This window comes from Bombus fervidus, chromosome 5 (assembly GCF_041682495.2).
Source record: "Bombus fervidus isolate BK054 chromosome 5, iyBomFerv1, whole genome shotgun sequence".
Lineage (NCBI taxonomy): Eukaryota > Metazoa > Arthropoda > Insecta > Hymenoptera > Apidae > Bombus > Bombus fervidus.
The window spans coordinates 14,667,897-14,688,378 of record NC_091521.1 but is presented as its reverse complement, the minus strand read 5'-3'; the positions used below and the strand labels follow the sequence as shown (position 1 = coordinate 14,688,378).

The 20,482-nt window shown below is 39.8% G+C and overlaps 1 protein-coding gene across 5 annotated transcripts in view; it reads left to right on the top strand.

Moving 5' to 3' along the window:
* The window catches only part of LOC139987221 (cell adhesion molecule 3), a 42,344-nt gene extending 22,298 nt beyond the window's left edge, over nt 1-20,046 (top strand). The window contains exons 1-7 of one of the 5 annotated variants that reach the window (XM_072003226.1): nt 2,052-3,443; nt 3,797-4,778; nt 4,956-5,063; nt 8,682-8,854; nt 17,055-17,210; nt 17,826-18,159; nt 18,747-20,046. In XM_072003226.1, coding sequence (XP_071859327.1) covers nt 5,006-5,063; nt 8,682-8,854; nt 17,055-17,210; nt 17,826-18,159; nt 18,747-18,886 — 861 coding nt within the window. In that variant the 5' untranslated portion in view covers nt 2,052-3,443; nt 3,797-4,778; nt 4,956-5,005 and the 3' untranslated portion in view covers nt 18,887-20,046. Of the gene's footprint in view, nt 1-1,870; nt 2,027-2,051; nt 4,779-4,955; nt 5,064-8,681; nt 8,855-17,054; nt 17,211-17,825; nt 18,160-18,746 lie in introns of those variants that run through there. The other 4 variants (XM_072003228.1, XM_072003227.1, XM_072003225.1 and 1 more) reach the window with 4 other exon arrangements.
* Nucleotides 20,047-20,482: the final 436 nt, after the last annotated feature.

Sequence of the window (20,482 nt, the reverse complement as noted above, 5' to 3'; positions counted from 1 at the left end):
AGAGACGCTCAGCCAGACAAAGTAATATAGCCTAATGGAAATTTCGAGTTTAGAAAAGGTTTCATTAAAAATTTGTAACTTCCTGTGAGGTAAAAGAGAATTCGTGTTGTATACCGTTGAAACCATTTTAACGTTTTTAACAAATAGAAAAAGCTTGTACAAATTTAATTAGCTGGAAAGAAGTAGCTGGGCTCATCTTTGTTACATAGAATACTCGCTTTAAGCGAATGTTACTTCAAATTATAGTCTTTTCCATACAAATCGTTCGAAAATGGGAACGTTACTATTAACGAAGAGGAAACTTGGTAACTATGACGCGAACATATTGTCAATGCGTGGAAACCGCACAAAAACTGTACTGATCTCCGTTCGGGAGGTGGACAAGAGATTAAGGTAATCCCACCTAACCGATGACGTTCGTTGCAAAGGTTTCAACAGATTAATCGGTAGATCGATCGTCACTTGCAACCAGCGCCATGAAAAAAGTCACGATTTTGCGATACAATATAGAATACAAGAGATGAAAATCATTCTACGAAATAATAAATGCTAACGTTTAATATAAACGTGTTACGACTGTCGAGAGACATTAATAGGTAAAATAAATAATTACTAGAGACATTGCAATTTTGATGTTAATTTAAAATAACACCTAAATATAAAATAAATAGAGTACCTAAATATAAAATAAATATCGGCACGATACATCCTTCGAATATGCTTTAATTATAGATTAAGTTGTATCGTAGAATTTTAATTGACTTTAACGGGAGCAACGCAGTCGATCAAATCTTAATGCGCTTGTTTCAAACTCATGTTAAATTAAACATGACTGATGTAAGTTACGTGAAGTATACCTCTGAGATACTGATTAAAATTGGCATAAATTTATACAGTTATTATTATATTACCGAGACTTTATTTAGAGAATTTATTTTGTTGAAGACGTCAAAGTTTTAAAAAACAAATTAAAAAGTCGTTTTTATTCAACATCGGTAGGAATCTTCATTTCGCTTGTATACTCGGACCTCTAATAAAACTTTCTGGTCGTGTTATTTTAAATTAATCCTACTATACTGGATATTGAAACCAGTTTCACCAACGATTAAATCCAATAATTAATACGCGCAAATCCAATGATACCGAATAACGCAGAGCGTTGCTAATCTAGATCAGTGACAGATTTTGGCAAAAGAAAACGTTTGCTCGTACGTCCTATAATTAACAATACAATACTCAAAAAATATCCTACGCACATTTATCATTTATTGAGCATAGAAGCGAACATTACGAAATCTATTATAGCGATAGAGGATTCGAGATTGATCGTACAATAAAGCCTTATATAAATCCTGGTGCACACATTGTGTTTGTAATCGTCTTTTTTTATGAACGTTATGTATTTCCGGTATATTTTTCAGTTGGATGAATCGCACGGATATTAAATTTGTTAATACTTTAAAACATTTACATGCAAGCTTTGGAAAAATCTGGCAATTTATATAATCCTTGCACGATTAAACAATGCACATTTTTTGGGATGTTACTCTTATATCTTCGTTATCGCTCTGTGATATAGCCAAAGGGAGGTGCACGTGATTCTGCAACTAGCTCGCGTATGAAGTATACCGTTTCAGACATTAAAAGAGATAAGGGTGCAGCGTATTGGTAATGAACTGTGAACGTAACATTGAAAGTCGAACGCTTTGCATACCTTGTTAAAGAGAAAAGAATCGCGGTTAGATACGAGTTTACGCCAAAGTCATTCAAATAAGCATCGACATGCAAGTTTTGACGTTTCCTGCGTGTTTGTGGCGCTGTATTTGCGGTTTCTAGGAAGTCTTCAACGCCCGAGGTTGTCTGCCTCCGAGTGAGAACTTGTTTCATTTGAGCGCGATAAGTTGTATGGCAAGCTTGAATGCAGTGTACGAACGAACCATTTCAATTTACTAAGGGACACGGGCTATTCGGTAAACAGAAGTTCTTTCGATTACACTGCCAGTTGTTTCCACATACAACGCGTTCAGTTACAAATCCTCCTCAAAATACTTTCACCCGGAACCCGTTTTTATTATGGATAAGGTTCATCGTTTTGTTGAAACACGAGTAAACGCATTGTCCATTTAAATTATTCAACGATATTATTTAACAATAAAAGGAGCATTAATCCGCGGTGAGAGAAACACGAAACGTGCGCTCATTTAAGACGAGTGAAACCGGTATACTTGTTAACCTGAAATCGGCTTAATGTCTTTGCATTGCATCGCTGCCCTTTTACGCTCCTTCCGTTCGTTATCGTTTCAACTTCCTTCTTCTCGTTTCGCATATTTTACACGCGTACAATTTCAACTCTCGGCGACGAACCTGCCGCGATTCCCCCTATATCTGCACGACGAGCTGATTACACAAACTTTTGCACCGATGTTCATATCAGTATGTAAATAAGTGTACTGGCTATCATCATGAAACCGTATGACCGAGATCATTACCATGGATCCCGTTCCTTCCTTTCAGTTCCTCCATATCCCTTTGCATTTTACAGTATATATATTTACCTACACGTTCGCTTATCAATGTATGCGTGTATTACGTACTCTATACACCTAACTTCACACGAAGCTAAATTAGTAGCGTGGTTGCTCATGCGCTGGATTCTGCTTTGCCAGAAACATTCATTGTTTCGCAGCAAGGCAAAACGACGCCTGCTTTCGTGTGTTATACCAGTGCGATTATCTATCATTTAAATCAGTTTGAAGTTAGTGAATAATAGCCTGTAAGCTGCAAGCTGCGTCGTATACCAGAACGAACAAGAGAAGAAAAATTTGTATAATTAACGCGCCGTTTGTCTGTGGCAAGTCGAAATTGTCGTACATCGGTCGATTTCGAATATAGGCGCGAACAAGGTGAATCGGCAACGAAACACGCGAAAGCCAGCCAACCGAGGATCAATTGATTCCGTGAATCTCGTTAAAGCGAGTAATAGCAAGGCGAGTTTAAGTCACACGCTTTTGCAATGGAAAAAACGACAGGGCGTCGTCGCCAATTAAATAACTTTCGTTTCATTGAATCGATGGAATTTCTAATGAAATGTTTCAACTGGTTTTACGAGCTATGAATATCGAGCTGGAAGAAAAAAGATTGGAGATGCGAGACGAGTGGCGAGAAACGAGAAACAAGAGGCACGAGAAACGAAAAGCACGAGGAGAGTGAACAGAAATTGCGACCTGCTTAAAAAGCAGGAAACGAGAATGAAAATGTTCCATGAATTGTCGCAGCTCCGTTGAAGGGACGTCAGTTTCATTGTTAAAGTTATTACGCGATAGTGACGATAATAATCGGACATGGGCAGGAGCCAACATGTGCGAGCTACAGAACGTAGCCAACCAGAAATAATGATGGGCTATGTTCAAAAGTTCGTCGAGTTGGCGAATGAACAGCTTGCGGTACGTTTGAACTGTTAAGAGTGGGTAAACATGGGAATAAATTGAAACGAGAATATACGCCGTTTCGCGAGAACTATCGCGATGATGTAAATGCTGATAAACGGCTGATATTCGGTCGTTCTCTCTTTTTATTCCGACGATATTTTTTCGCTCGTTGAGTTATTAAATATTGCCGCACTATTGTTCCGTGTATATAAAAATCCTGGTACCAATTCAGCAGAAGAGATCGTTTGTTAGAAATAGAGAGCGTGCAAAATCTGATTGGATGTTACGAAAGATGGAAAAATTCATATTGGTGTTTCTGTTTTAATTTTCCATTTATCATCGCCTGTAACGTTGTATTTATATTCCAGAAGAGGAAATGGTTGTCGATGTATGGCTGGTGTCGCGCGTTTAGCAACCGATGAAATGAAAGATATTTGGGAGCAAAGGAGTTTGTAAGGAAATAAAAAACTGGAGAATACAATGAAAGTGGATATAAACCAAAGGTCAAACGTGTCTGATATTCTGTGCGATAAACGTACGATAAATGCAGTGAAAGACTGTACGTGATAAATCGATGCTAAATTTCGGTAGACGTTTCTATTTGTGTACATCATGCGCGATAGAGTTTCCTCCGAATGAAAACTTATCGAATTTTTCTGGATCTCTCTTAACTGTATTGGCGGCGTAACTAAACAAATGTCAAAATAAAGGAAACCATCTGTACAAATTCTAGAGCGACAGTATTTACGACCATTTTACGTTTATAAATTCCGTAAACGAGAATGGAGTTGAGAGATAAATAATATTGTTCGGTAACTTACTCGAGCGAACAATATTTCGTAAGATGGATCATTTCGCTCGTTCGTTTTCTCCGAAAAGAACTCGCGAATAATAAAAATATTTACGATTTCCTATATCGTATAGGATCATAAAGTATCGAAAATCTTTTGTCCAACAAAAACTTTTGTGATCCATTTTTACGTCCTCTTTTCTTTTGTCGAATATACTTGACAAAGGTGAGCCACTTACAGCGAAAGATTGAAGCTGAACGAGAAAAGACTAAGGGTCACAGCCCTCTACTTGAATCCATATCGATTACAGGAGACGTGAATATTGTCGTGCTTGCGTATAACATGGACAAAATGACGAAGACAGTGTATCGCTGACAACAGTCGCGCTGTGCATTATATTTCGTGTAATGATACTCACAAGAGAAATTTGGTGACTAATACACGGCGATTTTGTTGAAACTTCGCACAAGGGATCTATCTAAGAATTTAGCCGTAACCCGTGGCCATTTTTTACTTCTAAGAAAGAAGGCAACCCTTTTATCAGAGCCGGCCCTTGTATGTAAGTGGCTATAAATCGTAACCGACACAAGGTATCAAAAAATGATTGAAATAAAAGCTATAACGCGTCTTGAGACTTATAAATCTGTGCGAGAAATTTTTTGGAGAAATGATTTCTTTACGAAAATGACGTAAAAGGAAAACGTCGTCTCACTTTATCTTCTTTTTCTTGTTACAGACAAGTATGATGAATGTCTAAAGTAAGGACGTTGTAAATTAGTTGTCACCATGAGAACGCTTCTGATCATACTGAGCACTTTCTTGGAAATACAACTTTATTTCACTGGTAAGTGTCAAAATACATCAAACGATTTTTGTTAAAGAAACGAGATAGTCAAAAGTGTCTAAATCATCGGGAAATGCATTGCGAAAATCTCTTCTATTTTCTCAAAGATATTAATTTGCACCATCGATTATGACATTGTAAGTTACGGACTTAGTTCTAACATGCACTGTATCGTATTAATTTAAGTTTAACTTAATCGCGCTGTATTCTACTGTAATTGTACTGTATACGGTGTATCTTCAAAATGTATAGGAATTATTATTTAACTTTTCTGTAACTTACTTTATTATATTTTACACTTCGTTTTCCGTATATTATTGTTACGTATTTTGTTAATCGCGCTTGCGAATGATCATAAAATACGGTTGAAGCGACTTTAAGTAAAATAAATAATAATAATAAGATCGGAAATAAATAATTATAATAAGATAGCCAAAATTATGTTAGTTTATTAGCAGTTATTTATATTATATGATATGTAAGAAATTAAAACTATATTTCAAAAATCGTTGTCGTTCGAATCGGAGGAATTTTGGATGTGTGCTTATATAGCAGAAGCTCTTCCGCATTTGCATTTCACCGAGTCATTTCCATGCTGACACAGAAAACACTTAATTCACCATGCTAGTTGATGGCTGACAAGTAATATCCGGTTATCGTGCTCTTGATGACCACGCAAAGTTTTGGCTCGTTAGCGCTGGTAGAAACTTTCCTCCAACCATAAACTATTCGTTCCTCGATCGAAGAAATTATTACCTTGCTAAGAATTTATTCGTATCTGTTTTGTCGATGAAATTTTTAATTACGGTTCGGTTTTGTCTGTCGACCGGCTCTGACAAATAGATTCGAAATATTGTTGTAAAAACAGCCCGTAACGATTGTCTAGAATTGCACGAGGCACCTACGTTGTAGATAAGGAATTTAATCGGAGGTTTAATTAAACGAACAGTAATGCTTATTGTGCCTGTGTTTTACGATTCCTAATTGGCCGATCTTTGTAAAGTTGCTCGAAATTAATCGTGAACCGTTTTACCTTTTCGTTATCTGCGTAAAGTTTTTATGTCGACGGACTTTCATGAAATCGGTGAATCGTATTCGCTGGCGTTTTAACGCGAAGTTGTGCACAATTTTTTTTATAGTGCTTCTTGAAAAAAAGGCAAATAGTTTTTTATCTTATTCTAAAAATCAATACAGACTATCTCTTTTAGGATGATAGATGGGTTTCTTAGTGGCCAACAGAACGTAGCTAGGACGTGTATCAAACATCGCGTATTGTCCTTTCACACGTACAGCTACAAAATAGGTTGCACCTCCCACGCGGCAATACTTCGTCCTTATCGCTGTGTATTTTATAAAAGACCGGTAAAGCCAAAGGAGAAAGCTTCTCTAGTAATAACAAAACTCGCAACGCGGCAAGACAAGTTGACGATAAACATTGTTTGGAAAATGCTTTTATCTGTAAAAATATTATACCGATTATTGTTGCTGTATAGTGTCGATTATTCTATCGCGCCGATATAAATTGAATGAAAATTCTGGATGGCTATATACCTCGTCGTTGACGTAATTTAATAGAAATCCCTTTAAAGGTATTTCTCCGAGTAAAATCGCTAGCAAAAGAATAGAACGCGCGAGAGCGTAGCACGCGCCGAAAAGAAAGAAACTTTTCGGGAAAACTGAACGCGATATTTCAGCAGGTAGACATTTCGTCGAATCGCATACGTTGTACTTCTTTACTTGGAAAACGATACCGCTAGGCATCTCCATGCTTTAATATGAGATTTCTTACACGGTTTAACATCATGTATTAGTCCTTTTGTAAGTTTCTAAGAAGATTTTCGTTGTAATAGATGAAAATGTCATCCTGGCGATGGCTTGATACAGGGATTACGTATTAAATATGAAAACTTTGAGGATCAATATCTTGACTTCGGTACCGTTAGGTTTCCTTAAATTTTAACTACATGTACATTATGTCTCTTAACACGTAACTAAAATTCGATGAAATCCTTAAGAAATTCATTTTTTCGCAGGAATATCTTTCAACGGTGAAGAATATGAAAGAATGTTAGACAAATGAGAGGAGAAACGCGTAGAGTGAAGCGACGTTAAGCGTCAGCGTTCGTTTTAACTTTGGACGCGCGTTTCTGATAGAATCACAGAAAATTACAGGATAGAACGAAGAAAATGGTGGAAATAAAAAGGCAATAAATCGTAGCGACTTCCGGGTAAATCGGAAATCTAGGCCGTACTGTCGGGAGAAAGAACGAAGCCGTCTGGTAACGAAGCTGGTAAGAAAATCGACGAGTCGGGAAGTCGGGTCGATCTATGATCGCGTGCACGCGTGCCATTTCCTTGGCCACATGCGATTTCATGCCTGTCACATGACGAGATCTCCTTTCGAGTCTTTGGTGTTCAGGAGCAGGACGATTCGTGGACTCAGGAAAACGGGTCAGGTTTAACGAACCGTCGAACGAGTCTCGAGCAAGGTAACGAGAGCTAATTGCCGACGTTTTCATCGTGTACACGAGTCAAGTACGCGAACTAAATAGAGGCTCGTTATACTTTGGGGCTAAACGGTCGCGTATGCGTTTAGGGAATTCTTATCGTATGTCGCGTGAATTTCGTATGTGTACGAACGTTATACGGCGTTATAACGCGCACGGTAAATGTAGATTCCGATGTTCAAAAACCTTATGGACGTGGAAGATCGGTGCGACGAATATAGAAAGTGTTGGAATTAGATTCGTTTCGGCATAGAAGCCGAACTGTGTGCCAGTTATGTGAATGAAAACGCAATTAAAGAGTACGAAGAAACCGCGTGGGACAGTTAAGTGTTTTCGAAGTGAATTTCAAGGAAAACCCGGTAGATTTGTAATAGCTCTGCTGCTGCAAACGCGAAGCAATGCTTCGTAATTGTCGTGACTAAGTTATTCACTTAAGCCACTTACGCTGCGCCGGGGTTATGCGTTATCGTAGCAACGGTGGCTGCATTAATCTCGAAGCGAGAGAGAATTTCGTCTCGTTTTCCTCTCTAGCTCGGTACCACGCTCGCTGACGCTATTGTACCCCTTGCCAACGAAGTAGCGTGAAAATCGTCCTTAATCTCCGATGGTATCTTCCCTTAGGCCTTTGAGCTTTTAAGCTTTTGCAACTTCGATGTTCGCATTATAGTTTTATACCGCTCGAGCTTTCCCCGAAAATGAATCTAGGTTAATAGAAATTTTTTCCCATTTCAATTATCTTGCCGGAATTTTCTCACATAAACTACACTCGAGAATGAATTCTATTGTTTCATTACCTATGCACGATACCGGAGATAGGATTGCAGGAGAAGAATAAATTCATGACGCGAAGTTTTCGATTAAATATCTCTAATAACGATTCGACTTGTCTCGCTCTCTACTTTAGTTTTCTGCCTTTTTCCCGAAGGTAAAGAATTACGGTCCATAAAACTCGGAGCAATTTCCTAAGAAACGGGCTATAAGAATCGCATATAGTAACATCCACGACGATACAGCGATAATTGCGAATTAAATCGTACAACTATTTCTCGATTATTTACGATGCAACGTGTGTCAGAGATTTTGATCCGTAACGTTGTTGTAATTTTTCCAGGGAGCCGGGCGGAGCAGCAACAATCGTTAAGGGTCAGCAACGAATTGGTGTCATTAAACAGCTCGGAGGATAAAAGCGAAGATGTCGTTGAAGGTCCCATCAGGGAAGTTCTTGCACAAAGCGGAAGCACCGCGAATTTGCCCTGCAAAATTACCGAACCTGGCGCTGGAACCGTAAATGTCGTTACGTAATACAAGTTAGCTTGTAGACGATTGACCCAGAAAAGTATTTCCAAGATACGCGGCCCTCCTGGCGTGATGTAATTCATGCAGGGTCGAAATTAGTTTCATGCCGATACACGACACCACCAGAGGCGAGGACGCGAGTGCTCTACATCCGCGAAATATTTTCCTCGCAACAACGCGCTCGCGACTCGCTTTGCTTTCCACTCGTTGCTATTTTCGCGGCAGTATCGGTTTTTATACATTTGCTTAGAATTTTCGATGCTCGAGAATAGCAGATCGAGACTAGTAGCGTTCCTTTTCACATTTATTAATAATTTTAACCTGAAAAATTTACCTACAGTTTCCAGCTTCCTATCAGCTATTTTACGATTCGATACTTCCTTTTCTTCGTTCCCATTTTTATGCTGCCTTTTATTCTATATCGGCACTTCGTTAGATACTTTCTTTCTCGCCATATTTGCCACCGTTCAATTTTCATTTGCCACCAGAGCTGCGAGTTGAGTGATATTCATTTAATCTCCGTTTGCCAGGTGGCATACACGAAGCAATCGAGGGAAAGAGAATTCATGACTGAATAATACAACGATTCATTGAATTTTAAAAACTGGAGGAATCGTTTTATACATATATAAAGATTCTTTGAATGTTTGTAACCCTAGAAGAGGGAGGACCGAAGGGAATGTAATTCTTTTGAGACGTACGACCCACGTAAAGTCTCAAAAGCGTTGCTAGGATCAGGAAGATGAACGCATACAAGTGCTTGTCTTCTAAAATAAACTGTTAGGTTAGATAAAGCGAAGGGGAATAAATATCAAACATCAAGAACAAAGCAAACTTCCATGTAATGTTGTTCAATGGACTACAGAGAAAAACAGACCAGAGCCTTCTAAACTGATCTTGTTAGAACTTCCCAATCTATTTTCAAAGTTACTCTCCTTTTGTACTGTGAATTCAATTTCTGTGCAAGCTTTGCACTGTAATTGAATCACGGTTAAACGAGCGAAGAATCTTCAGTTGCATTGCTAATTGACTCGAAGAAATGTTCGCAAGTTGTTTAATCGATTTCTGTCAAACCATATTTGATTAAAAACGATATTTTCGGTATACCGATATAAAATAAAATATCAAATTTGACACGATTACACTTTTTACACGTTGAAATATCGGAATATTTTTTGAAACAATAGTTAGCAACCGTGATAGACGCGGAGTTACTCTTTTTATAAAAAGTGGAAATTAAATAATCGCATCTTTGCGCGTATTGTATCGCGGGCCTGTGACCTAATTAATTCTATAAAGTTTGACGTGTTTTTGCATCACCCATATACGTATAATGCAAAAAAATTCTACCTGTTTGGAGGCGTATTTTGCTTCAAACTAGTTCAATTGATACATTTGTTCAAATATACAAATATCGCTGCTAGTAGAACATAATATGCGTTCCCGTTATTCGGAGTATTATACAGAAAATTTCCCCAATTTATATATAATGTTTAAAGTTCAAATTTTCAAATTCAATAAATCCTTCTGAATATGCGGATTACATTTTTAATACTCTCGCTTATCGTACAAACTGATTTTTTTAAAACGGCGAATTTCTATTTAATCCGTGATGCTACTAAATCCAACTATCAGCAAGACTGTTTGTAGAAGTGGCGCGCGTCGGTTTGGGCTGGGAAACATTATTGCCACCTTGATAACAAATAGCTTGGCCACAGCTCTCTCTAATTTTCTTTCTTCCTTCTTGAACTTTTAGACAAATTACCCGTTTCTCCTTCTCTGCCGATCTTCTCGCCCCCGTTTTTTCTCTCGGCTTTAAATTTCTTCCCCTTGTGGGTTACTCGTGAAATTCTTTAAATCGACGGATCCCGTTAAGTATACAGAAATCCTGAAAAGGCATTCGTTGCTTTTTATTCGGTATTTTTGTAAATAGCTTTTCGTAATTTTCGGCCGAAGCGCAGCCTCTTCCAACAATAATTTGCCTCTCGCGTATCGATTCGCTGTAAATTCGCCTTCCTTCGGTTTAGTTCACGATCATGACGAAAGTACGCCTTGAATTCTGTGCGTCGAACGTGATAACGCGGTCCTTCCAATTGATTCTCACATTTTAAATCTCATATTTTCTCCCAGCAGCTCGAGTCGACCTTTTCTCCTTATTTCCTTGTTCGTTTCTTTTTCGCGTATCTCGTGCTTCCTTCTTTTTCCGATCGCATTTCTCTTGCCTCCTCTCGAACATCGGTAGCCACGGTGCAGGAATATTTCAGAATATTTTACGAGATTCCACCGTTAAACCGATACCGTAGCAGGTGCTCCGTTCAAGTTCTCAGAGGAAAAAAAGCGAAGGAGGAAAGGAATGACAGAAAATCTAGGTTGTGTACACGAAGCATTGAGAAGCGGGAAAGTCTCCCTCGATACTCGTGGCGACGAAAGCCAGATGTCGAAATCGAATTCTATTCGACGTCGTGGCAACGAACGATTTTCTCATAGAACAGATCAGGTGGAGCGGATTTTCGAGGAATTTTTATACGCAAGATACATACACGTACATGCATATTCAAGGAAACACTTGGTAAACTTTCGTAGAGAGAAAGAGAGAGAGAGAGAGAGAGAGAGAGATACATTCTTATCAAATGAATAGCTAATCCTTTGGTTACGTATTTTACAAGTTTTAAGTACTTACTCACTAAGAAAAATTCCACGACGTATATCTTCGCCTAAATTTCCACGCATAAGTTTTATTTTGTTTGTGACACGTTTCAGAATAATAACTGTCCATTAGGATACAAAACCATTCAATGGTTTCTCCTTCGTTTCATTGCTGGAATTTATCCTTGCATTTCTGCTATCCCACGAGCAAGATTTATTTTATTTGTAGCAACTTTAAGAATGATAATTATCCGTTGGAATGCTTTACGCTACTTCAAACCTAACGTTTCGCTATATACCGACACGTTCTACTGTGCGAGCAGCATTTACGCTTGTATGTATGTTTCCTCGCGTGGCCTACTCGACCAGCTCAGACGTATCCTTTTAATCCGTCGATTTTGCGATCGGATAAATAAATTAGGATGTATCGAAAAAGTTGCAAGCGTGTTTCGGAGAACGTGTTATTCACGCGAACTTTAAAAATTGGAAGAGTACTAATCTACTTACAAGAAAAATGTTGTGTATCGTTAGTTTCTTTATTGGTAACAGTCTTGCATGACTCGGTGCTTGACAAATTGAGGTAGAACGTTAGGAAGACGATAGTACTTCTAACTGTGTGACTAACTTAAACTTAACTTCTCCGTATCTCCGGATTCATTTGCAAAAGTTTATTTATGAAATTTCATCTTAGTTCGGCACGCGACATGTTTACTGGACCATCTAAACATTATAGGAGTATATCAAAGCGCTACTTTACTTTCTATAATGTCATATTCTCTCGATGATGGTGTCGTATTTTTGGCTTGCCTATGCATTACGAATGCGAGGTACTCTTATCATGAAAAATAAGAAGACAGCTGGTAAACCTACGGGCACTTATGTAAAGTACTCTGTCCACGGACAGAAAGCAAATAACACTGTTGGTAGGATCTTATATCGACGAAAAACATGAATAAAAGATAATTCATCTATGTGCTGTGTACGAGAGGGAGAAACAAGGCTTGTTGCTTTAAAAGCCTAGTCGTTCGATCGAGGGTACGAGGAAGACTGAAAGAAGCGAGGAGCGGCAGTGGCAAGAAAGAGTGCTTCCGTTAAGGGATATCAATTTTGGAAATATCTTTCAACCAATTTTTCCTCTTTCGAGTGTGTGCCTCTACAACAATAACGAAAACACCACTCGTGGAAATTGAAAGCAACTTGTCACGATAGGTGGGCAACGCGAAGCAGGTATATTCAAGGAAAGGAAGGAAAGAGTTGGATTGTCTGTGAAATATAATTTCCAAAGTCTATTTGCGTCGTCGGTGAGCGGCGGACCACGAACTGGGTCCTGGTACGTGTTGTTTCAGGGATGAACTTTGCGTGATCGAAAAATAGAAAGAACGACACAACCGACGATCTTGCTCGAAGGTATCGAAAGTATCACTCCGTTTGAGGATGCGTACTTCTCTCAAATATTGTTCTATTCGAATCTTTGTAGTCTAATTGCTGAACAAGTTATTTAATCGCCGTTGATATCGAACTGCTTTATTGGGTAATTTTATTAACTAGACAAATGGGTGTTCCATTCATATAGTTGACGAACACAACATCTCGAGGCCACGGGTAGGAATTAATTTGCTTGATCGCGGGAAATCCATGGGCGGATTTCCGAAGGGAATTTCCAGGAACAGGCACCTTAAGTGGGTTCCGGTCAAAGTAACGTTGATTAATGTTGTTCCAGCGAACTACTATTCGCGTTTGAGAGAACGCTGAAACTCTATGCTCCGTGCTTATCCAATTCGTTATCCAGTAAACTTTGAGGAAGTCTTTTTCCGAATTAGTTTGGAACTGCTTTGCTTTCATAACAACGGTTTAAAGTACATCAAATTATTGTACCATGAATCCCGTTTATTAAATCGGCCAAACTTTTCGTTTCCCTTCAAACGTTACGGCAGATGGAAATTTCCTTCCTTTCTCAAAGAAAATTATAATTATGTTCAACATACGCACATCCCAGATCCCAGATACAGTATTTATGTCTATTACTTTCGACAGCGTGGAGGGACTATCGGATCTGTTTGATCAAGGTATTGTTATCGGTCCACGTGAGAATAAAAATTGATTCATCCAGGCAGTATTCAATAACACCCACGCTATTCATGTTTGCTTTACGGTATCCACGGCAAAATCAACGGGTACCGAGAAATATGCGTGTTCCAATAAATTTCTAGGAACTAACAGGATGAACAGCAAAATGAATAATATCGAAAATGGATGCATCAGAGACGATTCAATCGACCGGCGCGTAAAAAATGCCAGTTTTTACGTGTTTTATGCAAAAACAACTTTTACTGTCCCATAAATCTGTCGTTACTTATTCAGTGTACAGTTAAAGTCGTCGATTTACGGTAAAACCGCGAAACGAGGGGTCGACACGATGTCAATGGAGGTAAATCACGCGTTAAGTGCTGAACCATGTGCAGTAAAGATCATAACTGTCACCTGTCGTTACAACACCTTCGCATTTTACGTTGTCAGCGTATTCCAGACTCTGCCATCGTTATATAGAAGGAGGAACACAATGCAACGAGTACCATAGAATACCGGTATTATCTCGCACACCGCTTCCCACCTCCTTCCTCTCGAATTAAACTATTAAACGCGGGAAACGATTATACCGAGGATATTAAGAAGTACGAACAAAGATGCAAACTAGCGAACCTTTCAAAAGCAGAAAACGCAAAGGAACAAGGTAATCGAGCGCGGAGCTTTGGGAGATGCGTAAACGTTTTATTCTCGACAAATATTTCCTTCCCGATTACCGTCCCACAAAGACTGTTTTATGCAATCACTCTTAGTCAAGTACTTATTAGGCCAATTGTACCAAACTTTAAGAAGAAAGCGCTTTGGAAACTGAAACTTTCGGTATTCAAGACAATTACGATTGTCTCTTTTTTCGGCGTAGCTTGCTTGCTCTTTGTGATTTCTATGAAAACGTTTCCCTTTTATCGAAGAATGTTTAGGCTCATTACTGAAACTATGGTAATAGTGCGATTAGTCTACGCCTTCGTTCCCCATCGCTGGAACACGTAGTTGACATCGAGCTGATATTTGATTTCTCAATAGCAGGCAAGGAAAGTTAGGTAGTCGAGGGAATACTTTTGAAATCGTTTCTCTGATAACCAGAACGAGTTTTTAACGTTGATCTCGGAGAATCACGTACCATACGCAGGGTTGCGATAGTAATTATGCCAGTGTAATTGGAACGGTTTTATTTTACGCCTGGTTCGTAAATCACATTAAAGCATTAGAGGCTTTATCCATCGCGAATCTATTGAATTTAAAATTGAAAATATAATCAGCGACGCGCGTAATTCTACGAAAAGATATTAATGGATTTGTCATGCGTATAATATTTTGTCATATCCACTCTAGGTTGATATAAAAATAAATGATTTATGCTTTAAGATCATGGATAATAAGCAAGACTATATAATTCAGATGGGACGTAATTTCGTCAAGTGTAATGGTTCCCCGAACGAGCTTTTGCCTCAGAGAACTGGTTTCTTAAGATTTTGTCAGGATACGAAACGAGACCACAACGTTATCCACTGATCGTAGAAAGGACATCCTTCAAGGTTCACGGCAATTCCCATTTGGGAGATTAAGAATAGGGTATAAGGCTGCTGCTGTGGATAGTCGTTTTCAATTAAGCTTTTGCCAGTATTGGTGGGACTCTACTTGAAAAGCTCCATGGGTTCGTGGATCTATATCTGAGCACGTACCCTTCTTTCTTGCCTACGCCCGCTTTAATAGCTTCCCTCGGGAATTCTCGAAACATCCGTTATCCAATTCGCATCTGGGAAGAGCGATGGTTGAAACAATGTCAAAGGAAATTAAGAGTCGTGTAATGAAGTCGTCGTTCGAACGTAATGTACAATTTGCATTTTGTCGAGGAGAATAATCGATTCTAATGGTACGGTCGATCTCGTCGAGCGTTATATTACGTTCACTGAATTAGACCAGTTAACCGGAATAATCGTGATTAATTCGGTACAAAAGGGTGTGTGCGGTTAATTATGGTTAAACAAAATTACGAATTCATATCACGTTAGGTGCAGATGTGGCGGACAGAAGCAAGTCCTCTTTCAGTGAAATCCAGGATTATGGGGAACATCCTGGATTAGGGGCAGTCGATGGTTTCAGTAATGTCATATCCCCGAGAATTGGTTTCCTACGGATGTATTTGATGGAGTCGTGGTGGTAATCACCTACGCGTCGACTAAGCATTAGAACGGGTTATTGGAAGGTCCATTCAAACCAAGATTGAATCGATCGATAGCGATTGTCTTTCGATCGAATCGTTAATTATATAATTTCTACGAATATTCTCAAAAGACGAACTCCCTTGTTCTTTCATCGTTACTTTTACAATGTATTTATTTATCATTTTGCAATAGTTAATTATTTTCTTGGACGATGTGTTCCAACGAGTGATGCGGAAATGATGCGCATCGGTAGATTTACAATGCGACCGGTTGAAACACTTACAACACGAGCAGAAATGAAAATTATGCGTCGTATCTTTAACGAGATTAACGAATGCGGCTGACGCGTGTACGCGTGTTACGAAAGTGCGACTCGTTTAGAAATGCATCGCGAGTTTGCAAACGTTTGTACGATATTTTTTCATATTTACGGTTGAGCTACATTCGTTTCAGAGGAAGCTCGTTACTACCTACCACATTATGACGAGTAGTATACATTTCTACATGTAGACGAGCTTTTTGGAGATTAGTACAAACCATTTCCAACTCTCAGGTTTGTCCAATCTGTTTGAAAGTCAATTTCCTCGTTTCTCATTTTTCCACTCACCTTGTGCCCACGTAACAAGTAATTTGAAAGCCGGCAATCTGTTTTCCCCGAAGCAATTTTCAAGTTCTTGTTCAGTCGTACAAAGCACGGGACAGGCGGGAATAATGGGAATTGATACGCGAGCGATCGCAATGATAAATTTTGACAAATTATCATGAACGAAAAGGGAGAATTTTTGGAAGCAGGGAGAACAGAGAGGCAGCGAAGCGACGTGGCGCGGCGTGACAGTTATCGAACAAATTGAGTAAGTTTCGTGGTCAACACGGTCAAGAATGAAAATTACCCTGAAATTAGGGTACACTAATGGCCATCGTAATTGATATTGGACGCAAGCGTGGCTTACTCTCCCTCTCTCATTGCCTGATATGATACACGCTGTTTCCTATACATTGTTACCGTAAATGACCTAAATGCTTTTAACGCCTATCCTACTACCACCACTTGTTTCCATCCCTGAATTATTTTGAGCCTTCTCCATGATGGAAATCATTCGTACGTATTACTCGATTAACATACACGTATTGATATATTTATTAATACAAACGACGTTCTTTCTTTATTTTATATTTATTTAAATCAACCTGCAAAATGGGTCAGTCGCCTGTAATAAACACGGGCAAAACTTGCGATAAATAAAATTAAATAAATATCGAACGCGCATATACTTCATGACAATTTTTCATTGCAGATTACATGGATGAAGCGTAAAAACAGACGATTGTTAACTGTTGGCACAAGTACCCACTCAGTCGACAAGCGATTTGTCGTGATGCATTCGAGTACTGATTGGTTACTTCAAATACGAGCAGTTACTCTTCAGGACGAGGGTATATACGAATGTCAGGTATACTTGGCGATGTATCTATGTGTAATAAAAGGCACGTTTCTTCTTCAGTACGATAGTGCTTCACTCTGTTGCGACGTTGCAACATGCATATCATCTATTTCAACATAAAACGGCCATCATATTTTAAATTTATGGCAACGCATTACAGTAACTCTCCTGGAACGTCTCTTTCCGTGTACGTAACAGGACAAAACAAAACGAAAGGATATTTCAATGATAAAAGACACGTAACAATTTTAGTTCGTCCGCGTTATGGTCGTTCAGTTGACGAAATTGGAGCTTTTAATAGACGTCATACGTTAAATACCATCGGAAAAGTCAATGTAAGGTCAGTTAAGGTTATCGTAGCCTTTAATCCGAAGCTCGGTTTACAGCGTTAAATGTTAGCCGCAAATTGTCGCGAGAGTGAAACACACCTTGATATTTTATTTACGAAGAATCCATGAAATATTCGAAAGATTCTTTCGCAAAGTTTCCTAGGAATAGTACATTTTGCCAGAACGTTTATCGAAGATCGTTGCTAAAACGATGTAGAAATTTCCACTTGACAGATAAGAGGCGATAATCGAACTCGATTTATCCACGAAGCAACTATTGGCGTTGAAATTTCAGGTTACGTCGCATCCAGTGCAACGGAATTTCGTGCTCTTGAAGATCACAGAAGCGTACTCGATCATACCAGGGGCGCCTGATTTACACGTGAAGCAAGGTTCCAGTCTTCGGCTGGAGTGTCAACTGAAGGCAGCTGCGGAATCGCCCCTCTACGTCTTCTGGTATCGTCAGGGACACATGATCAACTACGACGAGGAGCCAGGCGTGAAAGTTGAACTGACCAAGAACGGATCGATTCTAATGGTCAACAAAACGAAACCGTCGCACGGCGGTAATTATACGTGCTCACCGAGCAATGCTAAATCGGCTTACGTGATGGTTCACGTGATCGAAGGTGAGCAAATTAAATTTACCAAACGTAAGGCCGATCCGTATTTAGTTTATCTCGAAAAATCATTTAGCTAGAAATAATCAGTATCGAGATTTCGTTCGTGGCAAAGGTAGAAGTTTAATTAACGTCGGACCAGATTCGTGGCATACAGGATAAAGCGAAACGTTTCGTCTTACGGTCGAGCATCGATATTTCAAAAGTTCTATAGAAATCCAGGTGGGAGAAAAATTTGACAAAGCCTTAAGCATCTCCTAGACGCGCGCCAGTGTTCCGGAGATCGTTGCGCGCGTGATCAGACTACGAAGGCGAACTTTGCACAAGGGACTAAGAAGTCAGAAAAAGAGACGAGGTTCGTCTCGTCTGGGGCTTTAGCTTTCAGTGTCCGACCGGTCGAGCTCGTTTAAAACGTCGTAGTCACCCTCAGGGGTATTTTACCGCTCCTCCACGAAAGTGTCCTTTCTCCTTCTCCCTCTATGAGATTGGGGTGGTCTTGTCTGGCGACGCGCTTTCTCTCATTCTAGCTCGGCCATTTTCGCGAGGAAAGGTTTCTTTTTGCAGCTATCGAGTCAGAGTTTCTAATCTCGTTTCAGAGGAAGAGAAACCGGCGGCAATGCACGGAGGAGACAGAAGGAACCTTAGTCCAGCAATTTTAGCGAGTAACTTTCTGGTGTCCCTCTTGGCGGCCGTCAGCTGGAGGATACCGAGTTTCACCAGCCTTTACCCGACATGAATCACCGTTGAACTTATGGGAACGACTGGTGTTAGTCGTGGCCGCGCTACCGCAACTCGGTTCATCTCTCCTATCGCAAAGACGACTCTGACCATCGGTCGACCATTCGGGATTCGTCTTTTCAACTGTAACTCCAATCAGCCCCGCAAGAACGATATCCTTGCATTGGTGTTAAAACTGGAATGTCATCGAGTGTATCGATTCACGTATGAACACACGTAACCGCCGCCACTTTCGGACCGATCCTTTTACCTGTAGCGCGATTCTTTTCAGAGATTCGTGCTCCCTCGTCGAGGGGAACCGCGTCCGATCGTGAGAGCAGCAGAACTGTAGCCACCGACAAATCCTTTTGTTTTATTCCCTTCTGTCTTTTAACCCTCTTGTCCCTTGTCCCCTGTGCTCCGTCTCTTTCCACCCCGTTCCTTTATTATGTACCAAGCAATTTCTTTGTCTGGAAAAGCGTGTGCGTGGTCGGGATAACGATTATTCTGCTGGTTTTGGAATCGATATGGAAAGTATGTGGTGCAAGATGTGTCTCACTTTTAACATTGGGAAATAGAACGGCACGCGACGAAAGGTTCCTCTTTTATTCTCTTTTCTGTTGCGAGACGGTAGGAACCTGTCGATTCGAGCATGATCTTTTACTTGCTAGTATCTGTCATTGTGCGCGATGAGTGAACCGTTTTCTTCGTACGTGCATTATATATACATATGTAAATGTACACATACATAAAAAGACGCGCATACATACACATCCCTTATACACGCGGGGTACATATACATACATACGTATACCTATACGTATACACATACGTAGCATGTAAGCGACACCGTGGACTCGAGATGAACAAGCGCCTTTACGTTTCGTGACGTGGAAACCGTTCTTCTTCCACTCCTTCTTCGAATCTTGGATAGCATGTGTGTGTGTTAGAGATTTATTGAGACGGAATGCGAGGAAAGTGAAAGCCTCCGTTGCCGTCTGAATCCGTGGAGAATCAGGAGTACAGTGGATCGATCAGGCTACGGATAAACTCGTTATCGGAAATTCGTGACAGACATTCACGCGATTGCGCGCGTTGCCGCGTGTTCATGTCGGGATAAACGGAATCAATGTAAATATAACGCTCTAATCATACATTCAATAAAACATTAATCGTAAAGCTGCGATCGATAATTTACTCACGAGTCCTTTGTGTTTCGTTGGATCGAGGCACGATGCGATGCGACGCCGTAAGAAACTTTGTCGAGGCAACTTTGCCATTTGTTTTCGTTGTTCGATGGGTAAACGATGAGGCAGGAAATTGAAGGTAAAGTAGCACGATCACCGTGAAATAAACGACGCGAAGGAAAAGTTATTTCACGAAACTCCGAAGGAAAGTTGTGGAATAGCTCCGGCCGATAAATGTGCACGTTCGCCTCGCGTTATCTATCTCTCGAAGTCTTCGAACTTTACGCGAGCTTTAACACGCCAGTGGCAAACGTTATTACGAGAGCCTTCGTTATCTTAGCTTGGAATCCTGTTAAAACGGATTAATTCAACCGCAAATTCGGTTGGAGAAATATCGAAATCCGCTAGGGGCTGGATAACGACGACCA